The sequence below is a fragment of the Gossypium hirsutum genome, chromosome A13 (genome assembly GCF_007990345.1).
Source record: "Gossypium hirsutum isolate 1008001.06 chromosome A13, Gossypium_hirsutum_v2.1, whole genome shotgun sequence".
NCBI lineage: Eukaryota > Viridiplantae > Streptophyta > Magnoliopsida > Malvales > Malvaceae > Gossypium > Gossypium hirsutum.
Window position 1 is genome coordinate 111,202,802 of NC_053436.1, and position 19,352 is coordinate 111,222,153.

The 19,352-nt window shown below is 33.8% G+C and overlaps 2 protein-coding genes across 3 annotated transcripts; both read left to right on the top strand.

Annotated features, from left to right (window-relative positions):
- The first annotated feature begins 248 nt into the window (after positions 1-248).
- Positions 249-8,797, top strand: LOC107930325 (homeobox-leucine zipper protein REVOLUTA). The gene is made up of 18 exons (XM_016861988.2): positions 249-918; positions 1,390-1,555; positions 3,054-3,133; positions 3,240-3,330; positions 3,709-3,804; positions 3,900-4,013; positions 4,449-4,532; positions 4,644-4,799; positions 5,171-5,245; positions 5,491-5,597; positions 5,742-5,925; positions 6,576-6,764; positions 6,871-6,951; positions 7,148-7,282; positions 7,374-7,693; positions 8,171-8,276; positions 8,360-8,509; positions 8,614-8,797. Exons 1-18 carry the CDS (start codon positions 692-694, stop codon positions 8,761-8,763), a joined length of 2,511 nt encoding a protein of 836 aa, XP_016717477.2. The 5' UTR covers positions 249-691; the 3' UTR covers positions 8,764-8,797.
- Positions 8,798-10,478: 1,681 nt separating this feature from the next.
- LOC107930246 (serine/threonine-protein phosphatase 6 regulatory subunit 3) lies at positions 10,479-17,473 on the top strand. 2 transcript variants are annotated; one of them, XM_041085970.1, is made up of 19 exons: positions 10,479-10,805; positions 11,292-11,395; positions 11,580-11,666; positions 11,784-11,859; positions 11,949-12,023; positions 12,137-12,190; positions 12,591-12,650; positions 12,756-12,872; positions 12,957-13,051; positions 13,162-13,370; positions 13,490-13,587; positions 13,757-13,860; positions 14,016-14,181; positions 14,309-14,431; positions 14,851-14,933; positions 15,229-15,370; positions 15,453-15,482; positions 15,670-15,740; positions 16,519-17,473. In XM_041085970.1, the coding sequence occupies exons 1-19, from the start codon at positions 10,767-10,769 to the stop codon at positions 17,249-17,251; spliced, it is 2,466 nt and encodes an 821-aa protein (XP_040941904.1). In that variant the 5' UTR covers positions 10,479-10,766; the 3' UTR covers positions 17,252-17,473. The 2 variants fall into 2 exon arrangements, with proteins under 2 accessions (XP_040941904.1, XP_040941905.1); XM_041085971.1 differs by having other exon boundaries at positions 10,494-10,805; positions 16,522-17,473.
- The last annotated feature ends 1,879 nt before the right edge of the window (positions 17,474-19,352 follow it).

Below are 19,352 nucleotides of genomic sequence, written 5' to 3' on the forward strand. Positions count from 1 at the left end.
CACACCAACAAATTTAATACTATTAACAATTCAACCTGAATTTTGAAATATTAAAAATAGAGGACTAAATTCCAAATTTTATAAAAAGCACAAGGACTTATGACATATTTTAATTGATAATATAAAGACTCAATTAAAATATTTCAAAATTTAAGATCATTTGGTGCAATTAAACCCTTTCAGACTTTGTAGGCACAGTCTCATGAACACACTCATATAGAAAATCTCTGCCAAGTTTATCGGTTTGCGTGCAAATGAAATATAAAAATTTTCATTTCATCTCTTTCCAATTCCTCACTGTTTCAAGCTCAGACTTATTAGATCACTCGCTGTCTCACAGCTTTTTTTTTTTTCTTCTCTTCATTTATCTATCTCTTTGAGAAAAAAAGTTTATATTTTGCAGAAAGAACCCTTCACTTTGTATTATTGACACCCTTTTTCTTGTTCTTCATCATGGTTAAGATTTGTGTTCCTCTTGACATTTCTTTGTTTAGTTCTTTCAGAAAACCAGCTTTTTTCTAATGCTAATACTTTTGTGGCTCTCTCAAAAAAGAGAGCCAAATTTTGTTATTGTGTAATAAAGAAAAAAAAAACCCAGTTGAGTTGACCCCCTTTTTGTTTTGGTTTTAAAAATTGGATCTTCGAGAGACATCAAAACACAAACAGCTGTTTCAAAGATTGCTTCTTTGAGATGGCTATGGCGATGACACATCATCACAACAGGGAAAGCAGCATAGACAAGCATTTAGATACAGGCAAGTCTGTTAGGTACACAGCTGAACAAGTTGAAGCTTTGGAACGTGTTTATGCTGAATGTCCAAAACCAAGTTCTTTGCGTAGGCAACAGTTAATAAGGGAATGTCCTATTCTTTCTAACATTGAGCCTAAACAGATCAAAGTTTGGTTCCAAAATCGCAGGTAAACAAATAAAGCTTGAAACTTTGGTTCTTGTTTTGCAAGGAAAATTTGGGTTTTCTTTCTTTTTTTTTTAAAGGTTTAAATATGTCTATAGTCTCTGTACTTTTCAAAAATTAAGGATTTAATCCTATACTTGTATTTTTAAGAATTTAGTCTCCAACTTTTCAGAGTCCAACTGATAGGACTGTTATTTTTTTTTGGTAAATTGGATGGTGTATCATTTTGAAATAAAAAAAAATATGTAATTGAAAAAATATAACAGTAGTAACAATTGGACTGAAATTTAAAATATAAAAATTGGAGAGATTAAATTTCTAATTTTCAATGAGTATAAGGGCTATAAGGATATTTTAATTTTTTTTAAAGCCTATATCCCTTATGAAAAATTAGAAATTTAGTAATTATACTTGTACAGGCATATTTTAACCATTTCAAAAATGACTAGTTTTCATGGTTATGGGGTTTTTGCAGGTGTAGAGAGAAACAAAGGAAAGAAGCTTCAAGGCTTCAAACAGTAAATAGAAAATTAACAGCAATGAATAAGCTGTTAATGGAAGAGAATGATAGGTTGCAAAAACAGGTTTCTCAGTTGGTTTGTGAGAATGGGTACATGAGACAGCAATTGCATACTGTAAATGTATATTCTTTTTAGTCCTTTTTCACTCCTTTAACTGTATCAAATTGTATGTTTTGTTGAGTTTTAATGCTTGGATCCTTGTGTTTGACCATTGGAATGGGCTGTAAAAGTACTATAGTTTGGATTTTGTCCCCACCACTCAAAAAATGGGTAAATTAGTCTCTGTTGGTTACCATCATCAATTTAACAGAAAGATCAATTTGTTATTTGATTTACCGTGCAGGGACTAATTTGTTATTTTTTGAGAAGGAATAAAATGTAATCTAACTCTTACTACAGGAGTCTCCATGGTACTTTATATAGACCAGACTTGTCTTAATTTTGTCATCATGGGGTTTACCTTGTGAATTTTGTGTCTAATGCTATGCCTTCGCATGTTGTTTTTGTTTTGCCTCAAATTGGGCATCTTTCAACAAAAGTATCATGGAGAGGCTCTAGTACTAGGATTTGTATTGCATTTTGCCCCTTCTACTTAAAAAATGGACAAATTAATCCTTGAACATTAGATCAAGGAGCAAATTGGTCATTGTGTTAAAAATTTTATCCATTTCTACTCTTAAAAATTAGTCCCTATACATAAGAACGTGATACATCATATGTAATTGTCTAGTTATTTTGTCACATCAGTTTGCTCTTTAATCTAACCTAGATGGACTAATTTGTTCACTTTTTGAATAAAAGGAGCAAAATACAATCGAGCTCCTAATACACGGCCCATCACCGCATTTTTGTTTTCTTGTTCTTGGCACATTCTATACATATATATATATATGCACACTTCTTTTATATTTTTACCTACTATTGCTTACTTTGTGTTAAGAGGATTGTTTTGGGGAATTGTTATAAATTCATGGTTCTTTGACTTGTTTCCATAAATGCACATTTCAGTTCGTGGAATGTGCCTTTTTTGTATTTATATCACACATGTTGCTTGTTCAATCTTAGAGTATTACTTTGGCCAATTGATATAAACAATTCCACTTGTTTATTGCTGTTTGATTTTGTATCTCATGCTATGCTCCCCATGTGTTTGTTTTTTTGCCTCAAATTGTGTTTCTTTGTTTTCTTGTTCTTGGCACTTTCTATATATATGTGTTTGCATATATATATGCACACTTCTTTTTATAGTTTTACCATCTACTGCTTACTTTGTGTTAAGAGGATTGTTTTGGGAAATTGCTATAACTAAAGATATTTCGTTTTTGTGTTCATGGTTCTTGTTCTTGGCACTTTCTATATATATATACACACACACATATGTGTGTGTGTGTATATATGCACACTTCTTTGTTATGGGAAATTGCTATAACTAAAGATATGTTCGTTTTCGTGTTCATGGTTCTTTGACTTGTTTCCATATATCTACAATTCGGTTCGTTGAATGTGCCTTTTGTATTTACGCATGCTGCTTGCTCCATACATATAAACAAAGATTATGCTTATACGTGAACATTTCCACTTGTATGTTGCTGTTTATATTTTCGGGATTGCTTTGTAGGCATCGGCGACTGATGCGAGCTGTGACTCTGCGGTAACCACTCCTCAGCATTCACTGAGAAATGCTAATAACCCTGCTGGGTAAGTTAAACTATTAACTACGATGAACCAGTACTCACTCTTGCTATCTCTATCTTTCGTTATATTTTGCTAATGAATTTGATGGATTTCATTATGTTATTACCAGACTCCTCTCTATCGCGGAGGAGACCTTGGCAGAGTTCCTTTCCAAGGCTACGGGAACTGCTGTCAATTGGGTCCAGATGCCTGGGATGAAGGTTTGTCATTGTTCTATGAGGATGCTAGTGATATTATTTTGGATAAACGATATTAATAATCACCCAATTATTAGTAAAATATTTTTTTAGTTATCCAATTTTGAAAAGTTATAAAATGGTCACTTAACTATTCAATTTTGTCTTTTTTAGTCACCCAACTATCTTGGATTTTGGGGTGTTTTCATTTAAAAAAAAGATAAATTGAATAGTTGAGTGTCCAATTTTACTATAAGTTGGGTAACTATTTTGTAATTTTTCATGGTTGGGTGGCCAAAAAAAAATACTAATAATTGGGTGACTACTAGTGTAGTTTACCCCATTATTTTTCTTGCGTCACCAATCGGGATGGCTAAACCCCATTGGTTTATCTATTGTCAGCCTGGTCCAGATTCAGTTGGGATATTTGCCATTTCCCAAAGTTGTAGTGGAATGGCAGCTCGAGCTTGTGGTCTTGTAAGTTTAGAACCTACAAAGGTATGAAATTCTTATTGTCATTATGGAGAATCAAGACGATTTTATTTAATATTCATAGCATGGTTTGATTTGAGCAAAACAATTATTGTTAATAGATTGCAGAGATTCTTAAAGATCGTCCATCTTGGTTCCGGGACTGTCGGAAGCTTGAAGTTTTCACCATGTTTCCAGCTGGCAATGGTGGTACGATTGAGCTTGTATACACACAGGTGAAGAAGATCTATTTCATTTTATGTTATTGGAAGCGGTAAAAGTACCGTGGAGGCCCTTGTAGTAAGAGCTGAATTGTATTTTGCCTCCTCCAGTAAAAAAGGGGCAAATTAGTCTTTTTGTTAAAAATTTTCTCCATATCTACCGTTAAAAACTGATCCATATACGTTAGCATGAGGTACACGTGGCACGCCACATGTCACTGTTTGATTATTCTGTCAGTCATGCCTTTTTTTACAGTAGAAACGAGTGAAATTTTCGACAGAAAGGATTAATTTGCGCTTTGATCTAGTATACATGGGCTAATTTGCCCATTTTTTGAGTAAATGGGCCAAAATGCAATCTGATACCTGTACAGGAGCCTCCATGATATTTTTACCTATTAGAAGCTTACTCTCTTATCACGAGGAGACTAAAAACGATAACTTTTTTAGATGTTTGCTCCTACTACATTGGCTCCTGCAAGGGACTTTTGGACTCTAAGGTACACTACAACTTCAGAGAACGGCAGTCTCGTGGTATGTATGTCGTGTACTTGTCATGTAATAAATGATGCAGATCAATGCTATGTACAAGTAACTTGATATGCATGCTTCTTCTTTATTTTTCCTTTTGGTCTCTTTTCCAAGGTGTGTGAGAGGTCTCTTTCGGGTTCCGGTGCTGGCCCGAGTGTGGCTTCCGCAGCTCAATTTGTGAGAGCTGAAGTGCTTCCTAGTGGCTATTTGATTAGGCCTTGTGAGGGTGGAGGGTCGATTATCCATATTGTTGACCACTTGAATCTTGAGGTACGACCTAACACGTAGGTACTTTTCAGCTACGTTGCTTTGACTTAGGGCCCAAAAATAGTAGATTTGCCATTTAGCCCCTTAATTTTTATGAAATTACATGTTAGTATAACGGTAAATTACACTTTGGCCCTCTAATAATTTATGGTTCATCTCTAGCCCCACCTAAAGCAATTTTTTGGCTTCGTCCCTGCACTGACTTCTCTATTTTTTCATAAGTACACCCATGTTCAACAATATATGGGAACATGACTCTCGAAGTATATAGAAGAACTTGGAGAATATTGAATGTACCATGAATCTGTGTAACATAGGTTTTTCAGACATCTTTGGACGACAAAACTTAATTTTGGGACACCTTATTGATGCAGGCATGGAGTGTGCCGGAGGTCTTGCGCCCCCTTTACGAATCATCCAGAGTAATTGCTCAGAAAATGACTATTCCGGTGAGTAGTTTCGTTATTGTAAGGTGATAATGTACTATGGTTAGTGTAACTCTAAAAATATCAGACATTTAACATCATTACGGGGAATCGAGACAAATTTGGACACATGTTGGACAATGTGGATGTGTTTTATAAATTCTTTTTTTTATGATCAAATACCAAAACACGAAAAGTTTCTTCAATTTTTGTTCCTATTGCCTTGAATGACATTTTTTAGAGTTACTGATTAATCAAAGTATGTGAAGGCGCTGCGCTATGTTAGGCAGATTGCTCAAGAGACAAGCGGCGAGGTGGTTTACAGTTTGGGCAGGCAGCCTGCTGTGCTTAGAACATTTAGCCAAAGATTAAGCAGGTAACTACAAGATTATATTAAACCCGATTTAAATACAAGTTTGATATTGGAAAAAAGATTCACATGTGTATGTCCACAAGCCATTTACCCGAGCATTCCTCTTTAGTTTCATTGAAGTATCATGCGACTATCATTTACTTGCAGGGGCTTCAATGAGGCAATAAATGGATTCAACGAAGATGGCTGGTCGATAATGAATTGTGATGGTACAGAGGATGTGATAATTGCTATTAATTCCGGCAAGAGCTTGAGCAACAGTTCGAATTTGACCACCGGTCTTTCATTCCTCGGGGGTGTTCTATGTGCAAAGGCATCCATGCTGCTTCAAGTAAGTTCAAAACCATTATCATATGTGCAATGGCTGACTGTATTAACAAAATGGGTAGACTACACTTGCAGTCACCCAACTCTTAGTAAGTTTCTTTTTCGATTTTTTACTTTTTGGTCACCAACCGTTAAATGGTAGATGGAACTGCTTTTAAAATTGGCATAATAGCAACTGAACCCTCAACATTTATATATTGTGTCAATTTAGTCTTGATTCTACAAAAATTAACCCTTAACGCTTACACATTGTGTAATTTGGTCCTTTTTCCCCTCCGATTTTGCTTTTCTTTGTGACAAATGAAAGTAAAACTGCAAAAACAAAGTCCACATTGCACATTGTTTAAATGTTGAGGGTTATTATTTTGGAATCAAGACTATATTGACACAATTTATAAATATTGAGGGTTAAAGTTGTTATGACGCGAATTTTAAAAGTTGTCAAGTTATCTTTTTGATAGTAATTTAACAGTTGGTGACCAAAAAAGAAAATTTTGAATAGTTAGGTGTTCATTTTGTAACTTTTCATAGTTTGTTGACAAAAAAAAAAATATTAATAGTTGAGTGACTATTAGTGTAGTTTATCCTAACAAAATTATTCACATAGTAAGCAAGTTTTCTTTTCCATATTACCTTTGTTGCTATTTGTGTCAGAATGTTCCTCCTGCTGTTCTTGTCCGATTCTTGAGGGAACATCGTTTGGAATGGGCTGATTTCAATGTCGATGCTTATTCAGCTGCATCATTGAAGGCCGGAACATATACTTATCCTGGAATGAGACCTACAAGTTTTACTGGGAGTCAGATCATCATGCCACTCGGCCAGACGGTCGAACATGAAGAGGTATATCTTCTATGTTCATTTTTCTTGAAGTACCCGTGTTGGACACAAACAGTGTCCCATACAACTGAATTTGAGTAAAATAGATTGGTTATTTATTATATGTCAGCTGCTCGAAGTTATAAGACTCGAAGGCCAGTCTCTTACGCAAGAAGACGCGTTTCTATCAAGGGACATTCATCTATTACAGGTGCTTTTTAACAATTCCTGGTTCAATGTTTATGTTTATTTCCGTGTTAAATTGGAATATTAAACTGTGGACACTTTAACTTTATTGGTTGTGTTCTGATTCATTACATTAATTAATACTCGTCGCCTCATAAAGGTTAAAATCGTGATGTCAGTTTATTTAAATTTTGTTCATATTTGTATTATTTTCTTTGCAGATATGTAGTGGAATTGATGACAATGCGGTTGGGGCCTGTTCGGAGCTTGTGTTTGCACCAATAGATGAGATGTTTCCGGATGATGCTGCCTTACTACCTTCGGGATTCCGCATTATCCCGTTGGAGTCAAAACCAGTTAGGTTTCACTGCACCTGAGTTTTTCTGTTAATCATTTCTCATATCGATGATCAGTGATGGTGTTATTATTATTCATTCTGATACATAGGATTCGTTGGCTACAAATCGGACTTTGGATCTTACTTCGAGTCTCGAAGTGGGGCCTGCAACAAGCCAAGCTGCCGGAGATTCTCCGAGTCAGAATGCACGATCGGTGTTGACAATTGCCTTCCAGTTTCCCTTCGATACAAATCTTCAGGATAATGTTGCGACCATGGCACGCCAGTATGTCCGTAGCGTCATTTCTTCTGTCCAGAGGGTTGCTATGGCCATATCTCCATGCGGATCGAGCCCAACTATAGGACCAAAGCCATCTCCAGGTTCTCCTGAAGCACTTACGTTGGCTCATTGGATCTGCCAGAGCTACAGGCAAGTTGCTTAGAAAAACATTAGTAGTTGTCACTAACATGCCACGCTAGAGGGTAAAAGTACCATTAAAGTTTCTATACTTGAGAGTTAGATTGCATTTTGCTCTCTTTACTCAAAAATGGACAAATAGTCCTTATATGTTAGATAAAAGAGCAAACTGGTCCTATTAAAATTTCTATCAATTTTTACTGTTAAAAAATTGTCCCCGTATGTCAGTATGAGGTATATGTGTTTCATTAGTCTAGTCAATTTTTAACAATACAAATAGATGGATTTTTTAACAGAAAAAATTAATTTGCTTTTTGATAATTTGCTATTTTTTTATTAGAGGGGTAAAATGTAAATTGACACTGTACATGGGCTTCCATGGTACTTTAACCCATGCTAGAATTTTTCGTGCTTCTGAATCAGCTCATGCATTCCCACCGAACCCATGCCTCTTTGCTAACGGGTCGTTTTTGTTTCTTTTTTCCGCAGTTTCCATTTGGGGGAAGAGTTGTTGAAATCTGAATCACTTGGTGGCGACTCAGTATTGAAGAATCTTTGGCAACATCAGGATGCAATATTGTGTTGTTCGTTGAAGGTACGGTAACGGTTCCATCGAAAAAAATGAATACTAGAAGCTCATAATTCTCGAGTAATGCTTCCATTTTTTTCATTTTTCAGTCAGTGCCGGTTTTCATCTTCGCAAATCAGGCCGGTCTAGACATGCTCGAGACAACTCTAGTGGCTCTACAAGACATCACACTGGACAAAATATTCGACGAGTTGGGACGCAAGGCATTGTGCTTTGATTTCACCAAGTTGATGCAGCAGGTTAGTATTAACCGCACCATACTAGTTTCAACCCGACTTTAAACTGTTCGGCTGATGAATATGGGAAATTCATCTCGTAACACATTCTATACTCTCTTTAACAGGGATTCACTCACTTGCTGGCCGGAGTTTGCATGTCGACAATGGGCCGCCATGTCTCGTATGAGCAAGCTGTTGCTTGGAAAGTACTTGCAGCTGATGCAAAAACTGTCCATTGCTTGGCATTCTCTTTTATAAACTGGTCTTTTGTGTGAACAAAAAAGAAAATTATAAATTAAAATTTCCGAATCCCCAGTTTTTTTTCTCTCTAGCCAAACATGAATTTGATGAACAAAATCAGAAAAGGAGAAATGAAAAAGAACAGAGAAAGTTCAGCTCAGGTTTGCATTTTATTAATCTAATTAAGATATTTTTAGTGCACCCCAAGTATTGTTTAAAATGAAATGGTTAAAATGTTACAGGTCCTGTATTTTTTGTAAATTAAAAATTTAGTCCTTGCAATTTTATTTCAGAATTTCTATTTTTTTTTTTTACTTTTCAGATTTAAAAAAAATGTAGGTTCAAAATTGTTAATGTTTTTAAATTTATTTTGTTAAATTTGTTAGTGACATTTAAGAAAAAGAACTAAGAAAATTATAATGAACTTGAAAAATAAAAAATACAAGTACTAAAATTTAAATTTATCGATAAGGTAATAATTATGAAAAGATTATTGTCAATTTCCCTCCTACATCTATTTGAAAACTAAAAGAAATATTAAAAAATGTTGCATGAAAAGCAAACAAAAGGTAAATTATTTTATTTATTGATTGGATTATTTTCACTGTAGATCCCTAAACAATGATCATGATTTTAAATTGTCAAAAATTTAAAAAATTCTAATTGAATCCTTAAAGCATCAATAATATATTAATTAGGTCATTTTGTTAGCTTAGCCATAAGCTTGGATGTTAAATATTAACTTACATATAATGCTAAGCATATTAAAAACACAAAAAATAAAAAAAAAATAGATTTATGTACCTACCTTGTGAACAATTTGAATTTGGTCCAAACAATTTGTTAATCAATTTTTTATCTAGTTCAATCAGTCTTTTACAGATTCAACTCTTCTTCGGTTTATTACAATGGATTAAACTAGTTGGACCATAGGTTCTTAGATTAATCAATCAATTGGTCGATTCAAAAAACCATGACTAAATTGGTGGTTAGGAAGATGGAAAAAAAATCCTTCTTAATGCAATGTTTGAAGTATCAATTAAAATGTTTTGAAATTCAAGGACCAAACTAAAAATATAAACAATAATTTGGAGACGTTTGATGAAAGTAATCCTTAATTTTCGGGGTAAACTACACTCGAGGTCACTAAATTATTAGGAAGTTTACGTTTTGGTCACCTAACTTCAAAAAGTTACAATATGGTTATTGAACTATTCAAAAAAAAATTATTCAAGTCACCAGACTGTTAATTTTTTTAAAAGTACTACTAGCGAGCTCCAAGTAACGATTCAACTATCAGTATAGTGGATTAGTACATATGGACAAGTAGAAGAACATACCTTAGTTCTAAGTCAATCTAATGGCCAGTGTCAGAGATCGAAAAAGAAAATTCATTGGATTTTGGTATGTAGATTCATGACATTCAAAGATATTTCATGAAAAAAATTAAATTATAGAAAAGAAGGAGAAAAAGAATTTTTGATTGATGCTAACAATGCGAATTAAAAAGGCCATATAACAACGATTTTAACAGTCTAATGACTTAAATAAAAACTTTCAAATAATTCAGTGACTATTTTGTAATTTTTTAAAGTTAATTTATCAAAACTTAAGCTTACTAATAGTTTAGTGACCTTAAGTGTAATTTAACCTAATTTTGTTTTATCAAATTCCAGGGGTACATTGGGAAATCAAAAAATAAAATAATCAAGTCGCACGTGTCAAATACATTTCAATTTTTTTTTTTGCCATCCATCACCTCTCCCCCACCGGCCCACCTTCTCTTTTGTTTCATTTCCCTCGGCTACTATTACTACAATCTTCATCGGCTTCATATTAAAAAAAGAAAATCGATCCATTTTTTTTTCTATTTCATTTAACAACAAAGCATTAGGGTTTTTAGATTCCGCCCTCTTTTTGAACTCCCGCGTTTTCATTCAAAGCAATCTTTGAACAATTCCTAGATTCGTTGGTTAATTTTTAGGGTTTACAGATCTATTCAGCTCATCTGTTTAAAAACCGTTTGATTCTCTTCACCATGTTTTGGAGGCTCACATCCATGTCTGCTTATTCTCCCGTGAGTAAATTGAATAATTAATTACATTTTTTTTTAAATTTTAAATTTTTTTTAAGTACTGATTTTAATAAGGGTTACTTAGGGAGCAATCTTTATACTATGTATTGAACATTTTTATTTTCTTGTTGGTTGGAACGAATTAAATGATGTTCTTGTTGCTTAGTTAATTTGAAATTTTACTTTGGATTCATCGGTTGTGTAATAAAGTTGATTCAGTGACTTAAATTTGTCCGCATCGTTGGGAATATTCATTTTATTTAAATCGATGAAATCATTTTGATTTTTAAGCTTTTTTTTGAAGTTGGAAATGACTGGAGGTCCTTTTATTTCAAGCTATCTAATTTGCGAGAATCATTTAAACTATGTAGATATGGTTATTTTCTAGATTGATGCTGGTTCTCCATTTCAAGTGAATTGTTCTAAAGGACATTGATGAGTGTATTTATTGGGATTTGGTTAGTTTCATTGATGGATATTCTTTTGTAGGTGGAGTCGATATTAGACAAGGAAAACTTTACTTTGGAAGAGCTTCTTGATGAGGAAGAAATAATCCAAGAGTGCAAAGCTTTAAATAGTCGACTAATCAATTTGTAATTTTCATGCCTTTCACTAATTTTCATTATGTTTTCTATATTTTATCATTTTCTACTCTGTTGTAATTGGTTGGAATGTAGAAGTTATTTGCTACAATTAAAATTTTGAAGGGTTTGTGTAATTTGAGTGAGAATTAGTCTTGCTTGATGCTCATTACGTACTTAATTCTTTAATGTTCAGTCTACGAGATAGAGCCCAAGTTGAGCAGTTATTGCGATATATTGTCGAAGAACCTTCAGAAGATGATGACAGCAAACGGACCTTCAAGTATGTCATTTTCATCTGGAATGATACTGACTAGATTTCTTACTGTTTTCTTGTCTTGTAACTTTTCTGATGTTTATTCTTCTCTTTTCTTGATGATCTTTTCATTTTTATGTCTAGGTTCCCATTCATTGCCTGCGAGATATTTACATGTGAGATTGATGTTATTCTGAAGACTTTAATTGAGGATGAAGAGGTATGGGTTCCATTTTCATTCTTGATTATGCATCTTTAGTTATGGAAATTGCTATGATTTTGTTTCATATGCTTTTTCCTTTGTTGCAGTTCATGAACTTGCTTTTCTCCTTCTTGGAAACGAACCGTTCTCATAGTGCTTTGCTAGCTGGTTATTTCAGCAAGGTGTGTTGTTCATGTTCTGATTTTTTCTGTGTGTTTTTTTATGTCATGTTTTCTATGATTACTACTTTGCTTATTATCACCACTTGATACATTCCATTTCCTTTGGACATTAGGTTGTTATATGCCTCATGCTACGGAAGACTATTCCACTTATGCACTATGTCCAAGTAAGTAAAGCTTTTTTGTTTATTATCACTTAGACTTCTTGCAAATATGTTGTAAGCTTCTTCTATGAATTGCACTTCTGATTTGAACTTTACCTTGTTCCCAAAATTGAGCTTTGCATGGTTTATTTGACATGGACATGCATGATCCAGCTATAAAAATTTTCATCTGTAAGCATAGTTAAACATGCTTAATTAGTGTTGTAATAAATTCTGTGGACTTTATCTAAACCTTTTTCTCTAGTGAGCTGGTTCTCTGGATTTGGCATGGTAAAATGCTGTAAATCTAGTAATTTGCATGACAAAGTTGAGCTTGTTGGTAGTTTATGATCCATTAACTACAAAAGATAGAATATACTTTTTAATCTATTTATAGGGATTTACTGAGACAAGTTGTTAACAGACACATCAAGAGGTGTTGCGCCAACTGGTTGATTTGATAGGAATCACTTCCATCATGGAGGTAACCAAGATATTCTGTGTTGTTTTATTGCAGCAGTGGGTTTCATATGGTTTTTCATTAAATATTTTTGGGTGAAATTTGATATAAGTTTGTGCCTTTTCACAGGTTTTGGTTCGGTTAGTAGGTGCTGATGATCATGTGTATCCTAATTTTTTGGATGTAATGCAATGGTTAGCTGATAGCAATTTGCTGGAAATGATCGTGGATAAATTGAATCCATCAGTAAGTGCAAATTTTCTGTTTTATCCTTGTAGTGACATATCATACTTTGTAACAAGTGTCTCACATGTTTTTTAAAACGACTAGTGCCCACCTGAAGTTCATGGTAATGCAGCAGAAACATTATGTGCAATAACACGGAATGCCCCATCAGCTTTAGCCACTAAGCTCTCTAGTCCAAGGTTTGTGAGATCTAGTTCCTTCTTATCTCTTCTGAACCCGCATCATCATCTCAGTTCTCCATTGTGTATATGTTTGTGACTTGACCTGTAATTTTGCACATGTATGACAGTTTTGTTGCAAGGATATTTGGCCATGCATTGGAAGATTCACATTCAAAATATGGCCTTGTACACTCTCTCTCAGTTTGTATTTCATTGTTGGATCCAAAAAGATCAGCCATTGCTTCTCCCTTGATGCATTATTTCCGAAATCAACATATGTATGAGCCTCCAATCCCTGTAAATCCTGAGACTATCAATGCAATGCTCCCTAAACTTGGTGAGTGTTTTTTTCCCCCCTTTTTGTAAGTCATAATAGTTTTCACATATTCCTTGTTGCATGTAACATGTTGGCTTTTAGTTTGGCCATGGTGTTCAAGGCTGCATCTTGTTGTGCAGGGGACTTACTCATGCTTTTGAATGTATCATCTGATGAGAAGATTTTGCCTACCACGTATGGAGAATTAAGGCCACCTCTAGGGAAGCATCGCCTAAAGGTTCATTTTATATTCTCAAAGGAGTTGTGTGCCAATCAACATGAAATACCCAACTCGACACCTCTTTGATTTATTTGGTGTTTGTAATCAATGCATGTCTGACTTTTTTCGGGTCTGTATCATAATTTATTTTGTTATTTATGTATTATGTTATTATTATTTTCTTTAGATTGTGGAGTTCATTGCTGTCCTGTTGAGAACTGGAAATGAAGCTGCAGAAAAGGAATTGGTCGGCTCAGGAACCATTCAACGCGTTCTCGATCTCTTCTTTGAGTAAGCTCTTGCTTAAACTTGTCATCTTGAATGAAGTGAAAACAACTTATTCGAAGTTTGCATCTAGTGAAATATGCTCGATGCCATCTTGAGGGAGTGTTGGATCTTTTCTGTCAGCAGGCTAAGATTCATCTCTTTTTTTTTAAATTATGCAGGTATCCATACAACAATGCATTACATCATCATGTTGAGAGTATAATATTGTCATGTCTGGAGAGCAAGAATGATGCAATACTTGATCATCTTCTTCACAAATGTGATTTAATTGGGAGATTTCTCCAAACTGAAAAACAGCCAATTCTTTCTGGTGACAATAATCTGGTAGATGTTAATCATATTGCTATTTTCGCATTTTGCTAATGGGAGTTTAACTAATATAATTAGAAGCTGTTATAAATGCTACCTGGTTATGCAGTGAGCTTGCTTAACCCTTTCTCTTGTCAAACAGCCAACTTTACCTGCTGCTGGAAAATGTGCACCACGGGCAGGAAACATTGGACACATTACACGTATTTCAAATAAACTTGTACAGTTGGGAAGCAGCAATAGCTGTATTCAGGCATATATACAGGTGTGGAATTGGCTGTTTTCCGATATCATATTTATTGCTTCTGTCAGGATTTAAGGGCTGTAGATGCATCTTTATTTTTCGCTAACAACTTTTTTCGTGATTAAATTACGGTATGACTTTTGTGATTTAGTAAATCCGATTTAATTTCATCAGAATTAGTTGTATTTAGCACTTTGGCAATATTCTTCCTTGGCGGTAAATTCATGGCTGGATCAAATTGTTGATTAGGATATATTGCTGGGATTCTTTATATAAAATTTATTTATTTATTTATGAATTTTCTGACTCAAGCTCATATATTTTATATAAGGAAATGCATGGCTGGATCAATATGTTGAATTAGGATATTTAGCTGGGATTACTTATATAAAATTTATTTTTTGTAAATTTGCTGACTCAAGTTCATATATTCTATATAGGAAAATAGCGAGTGGAATGAGTGGCAAGCTAATGTTCTGCAAGAACGTAACGCAGTAGAAAATGCTTATCGATGGGCTTGTGGGTATGCTCTTATTTCACTTCTTATATGCACTGCCATCAGGTTGAAAGGATATGCAATTGAAGGTCAATTATCTCTATATTTGTAAAATGACGTAAAATTTGACTTATAGTTCTCCCATATATAATATTTTAAATTTACAGTAATGCATACAGATGGGAAGGTTCTGGTAGTGTACCGATTTTTGAGTCCATGTTCTGTCATGATACATTATTGCTGTTCATAATAACTGCATATTTGTTAGATCTAACAGAAATCATTTAAAGAGTCCTTGTGTATTTTTCTTTCTCATGTCCAGTCGCCCAACATCGTTGCAAGACAGAACAAGGGATAGTGACGAGGATGATATTCATGATAGAGATTATGATGTTGCAGCTTTAGCAAATAACCTAAGCCAAGCTTTCAGATACAAAATCTACGGCAACGATAATAATGAAGAAGTATGTAGTTTGAGCTTCTCATAACAGTATCTCGAATTCTACCTGTTTGCTTTACTTATTGTTTTTATTTAACTGCTTTCAGGACCGTGGTGCTCTTGATCGAGATGATGAGGTGAGTGGCTCTAATTTCTTTTAATTAGTTTAAGTTCTTTCTCTGTGTTTAAAATGCTGTTAGGTTGGTCTTTCAAAGTCTTATCTATTTACCTAGCAGCACGATTATTGGAGGAACCGAACAAATAGGAAGTTTTTCATTTCTTTTGACATCAAAATTTACTGTAAATTTGTGTTTGAATGTGCAGGATATAAACTTTGATGATGAATCTGCTGAGGTTGTCATATCATCCTTGAGGCTCGGTGACGATCAGGGGAGGTGAGTTTTCTTGTTTGTTACTCATTGTTCATGTTGTTCGGACTTTTCATTTTTGTGGATACGAGGACAAACCTCCAAAGATGCAAATGCATAGAAAACCTTTAAAAAAAGTTATCTATATCTGTGTCTGACACACACACTTGAGTCTGAGTCAGAGGTTCACGAACCACCAATTATGTTATTGTATATTGTATATTGTTGTTCATTACTCATTGTTCATGTTGCTCCAACTTTTCATTTTTCTGGATATACCTGTGTTTTTAACAAATGGATATGAGGACGTACCTCCAAAGATGCTCCGAATGCATAGAAAACCTTTAAAGAAAAATGATCCATATCTGTGTTTGACACTCACACTTGAGTCCGAGGTTCATGAACCACCAATTAGTGTAATTTTATTGTTGTTCGTAACTCATTGATTGTCATTGTCCATGTTGCTCTAACTTTTCATTTTTGTGGATATACCTATGTTGAATACGATATGAGGACATACCTCCAAAGATGCTCCGAATGCATAGAAAACCTTAAAAAAAAATATGATCTCTATCTGTGTCTGACACTCACTTGAGTCCGAGTCAGAGGTTCATGAACCACCAATTAGTGGTATTTTTATTGTTGTTCGTTACTCACTGTTCATGTTGCTTCGATTTTTCATTTTTGTGGATATACCCGTGTTCAACACATGCGTGTGAGGACATACCTCCAAAGATGCTCTGTATCGTATTTTTATAAGGTAGCTGTATTGATGGCAATTGCAACTCATGTTTTTCTAATACAGCAGTCTGTTTACAAATTCCAACTGGTTTGCATTCCAAGATGAAGGAACCAGTAATGTACCTATGGCCATATCCCCAACCGAAGTGATGCATGAGATTAACTTGAATGGCACTACAAACAGTAATAACAGCAGTAGTGATGACGAGGTGGTAGTTGGAGAGGATGACGAGATGAACGAAAACAGCACATCTACTTCCAATCCGATGAATGGGTTCAGCAACTCCGTGAGCAGTGGAGACTTGAATCCGCAAGAAAACGAAAACTTGTTTGGAGGTAGGCCTTCACCTTCGGGTTTGCAAGTAGTCGGTTCAAGTAAGAATCCATTTCTCGACGATGACAATCCGGATGTCAACCCACCGAGTCCTATCGACACAGTGATGACTGATGGAGAGTCCCTTCCAAACGGGGAATCCATACTTCCGAATGGTTCCTCGGACGCAATGGATTCAAGTGAGGGATCAATGAGCAGTGACATGAGTCAGAAATCTCCACCACTGGTGCCGTCTTTGTTCGAAGAGGACGTTGAATTCGTAGGAGTGGAATTAGAAGGTACGGAGAAGCCAATGGAACAAGCTCTAAAAGAAGGAATAGTTGGCGAAGCCAGAGCATTGAAGAGGAACGGTAGTGGTATACCCATACCGGAAAAGGAGAAATCTGACGAGTCCACCGGGATAAAGGAGTTCAATGATTCAAACTATTGGAGGGTTGATCATGAAGTTACTGTTTTGGAATAGGAATTTGGATCACACAATTTTGGTTTGGGCCACGTCAGCAAAAGCAAAATTTCACCGTATGTACAGTAAAATATTTTGTTTCCAGACCAGAGGGGTTAAACGGTAAGCTGTGCTAGTTATGGGTATTACTGTTCATTTTAGTTATTTTATTATTTTCTTACTCATCATTATTATTATTATTATTATTTATTCCAAGTCTTGTTAGTGATTTGAGGTTGGTCATATTTTTCTCTTTTTCTGTTACTTAAAAGATTTTTTTTATAATTAAAATTTAAATATTTTATTATTAAATAATGATTTCGAATAGGATGAATTTGTGAAATCCTTATTTAAGATCTATTAAATGTGAACATATATAATAATAATAATAATAATAATAACGTATTGATTATTTTATAAAGAAACATGTCATGACTGTCCAACCATTTTAATAATTTAGACAATGCGACCTAACAAAACACCTAACTACTCCTTTTATGCAATACAATCATACATCACATGTGATGTTCTGTTCTTTTTTGCCTTTTCCTTTAATTACCAACCCAAAAATAAGGAAAAAAAAATATTGATGTTTTATTTTGGTTTATGTTTCATCATAAGAGGATTCAGATATATTTTGGATTTTTAATTCAGTTGTGCTTTGTAATAATTGCTTCTGGTTGTAGTTATTTAGATTTATTATCTAGGGTTATACTTTAAAACTCTTAAATCGGAGTGAAAATGCATTTTAAGCACGTGTTGTAATAGTAAATTAAAAAGATAAATTTTGAATTATGTAGTAAATAAAGTAAAATATTTTTTAAGGTAAATAAAATTTATTCATTGAAGTGGAAGGTATGGTAGTGTATAATTCGCTTGTGTAAAATTAAAGGGCTATTTGATTATTTTATTTTGAATTTTAGAATTTAGTTTTCATTTATTTATTTGATAACGTAGTTAACTAATTTCGTTCAATTTTGAATATATATTATCAATGGTGTTATTGGTTGTATTTTAATTTTTAAAAATATAAAAAATACTAAAAACTAAAGATTGTATTATATAAAAAAATTATAAAATGTATAGTAAGAGGGAATTCTAAATATACATATTAAGAAATATATTTATCATACTTCAAATATATCCGAGAAAAAGGAAATTGGAATTGGAGAGTTCAAAATATCGCGATAAGTCAAAATCTCAATATCTTTTACTGACTGTACTTTTTGTTGACTATGAGGAGATCAGATTGTTTGGTTTTTCTTTTTTTCTTTTCTTAATGATATGTTGACCTTTCAATGCTTCAAAGGCGGCGGTAAAAACGGATCAAATCACGGTCGTACATCAGACACAGGTGGAATTAATCTCAGCCGTACAACTTGTTGGAAAAAAATAAATGCATGAGGTGACCTTTTTATCTAAGAGATCTAAGAAAATCTCACTTGTGTGGGTCCCACCGCACGGACGCCGACATCACGCCGTGTCATCAAATCTCTGTCGTTTTATTACATGCTTTTAAAACAAACACTTTTTTCCCCACCTTCCTTTTATTTAATTATTATTTATTTAGTACACTTAAATGAATTAATACTAAAATCTTTTGGAATTGAAAAATAAAAATTATAACTTCATATAGTTTTTAAACTCAAAAACATGTTTTTTTTCATTTTTAATTTAATAATTAAATGTTACATTTTTAATTAGTTCTTGTACCATGTTTAAGCAGTTGATTTAGTCCATATAATTTAATTGTCATTTTAAATTTTTTTATTCTTTAAATTTTAAAATTTCAGTTGTAAAGAAATTATAGCTATTAATTTCATTAAGTTCTGTTACTCTCGAAATTTGATATCATGCCAGCTTGTTATTTTTACGTATCGCTCACAAAGAACTCGTTAATAGATTATATGACTATCGTTTGAGCCAAGATCAAAATTTAAAAATTTAAAAATTATATAGATTAAAAATGATCCAATTAGAGAATATGAACTAAATTGACAATTTTACGTTAATGCAAGGTAGCTTTAACTGGTATAGTTTGTATCAATATTGAAGTTTCAAAATTAAAAAAAAATAAAGATTAAATTTTACCAATTCAAATAATGCAAAATTAAACTCAAAT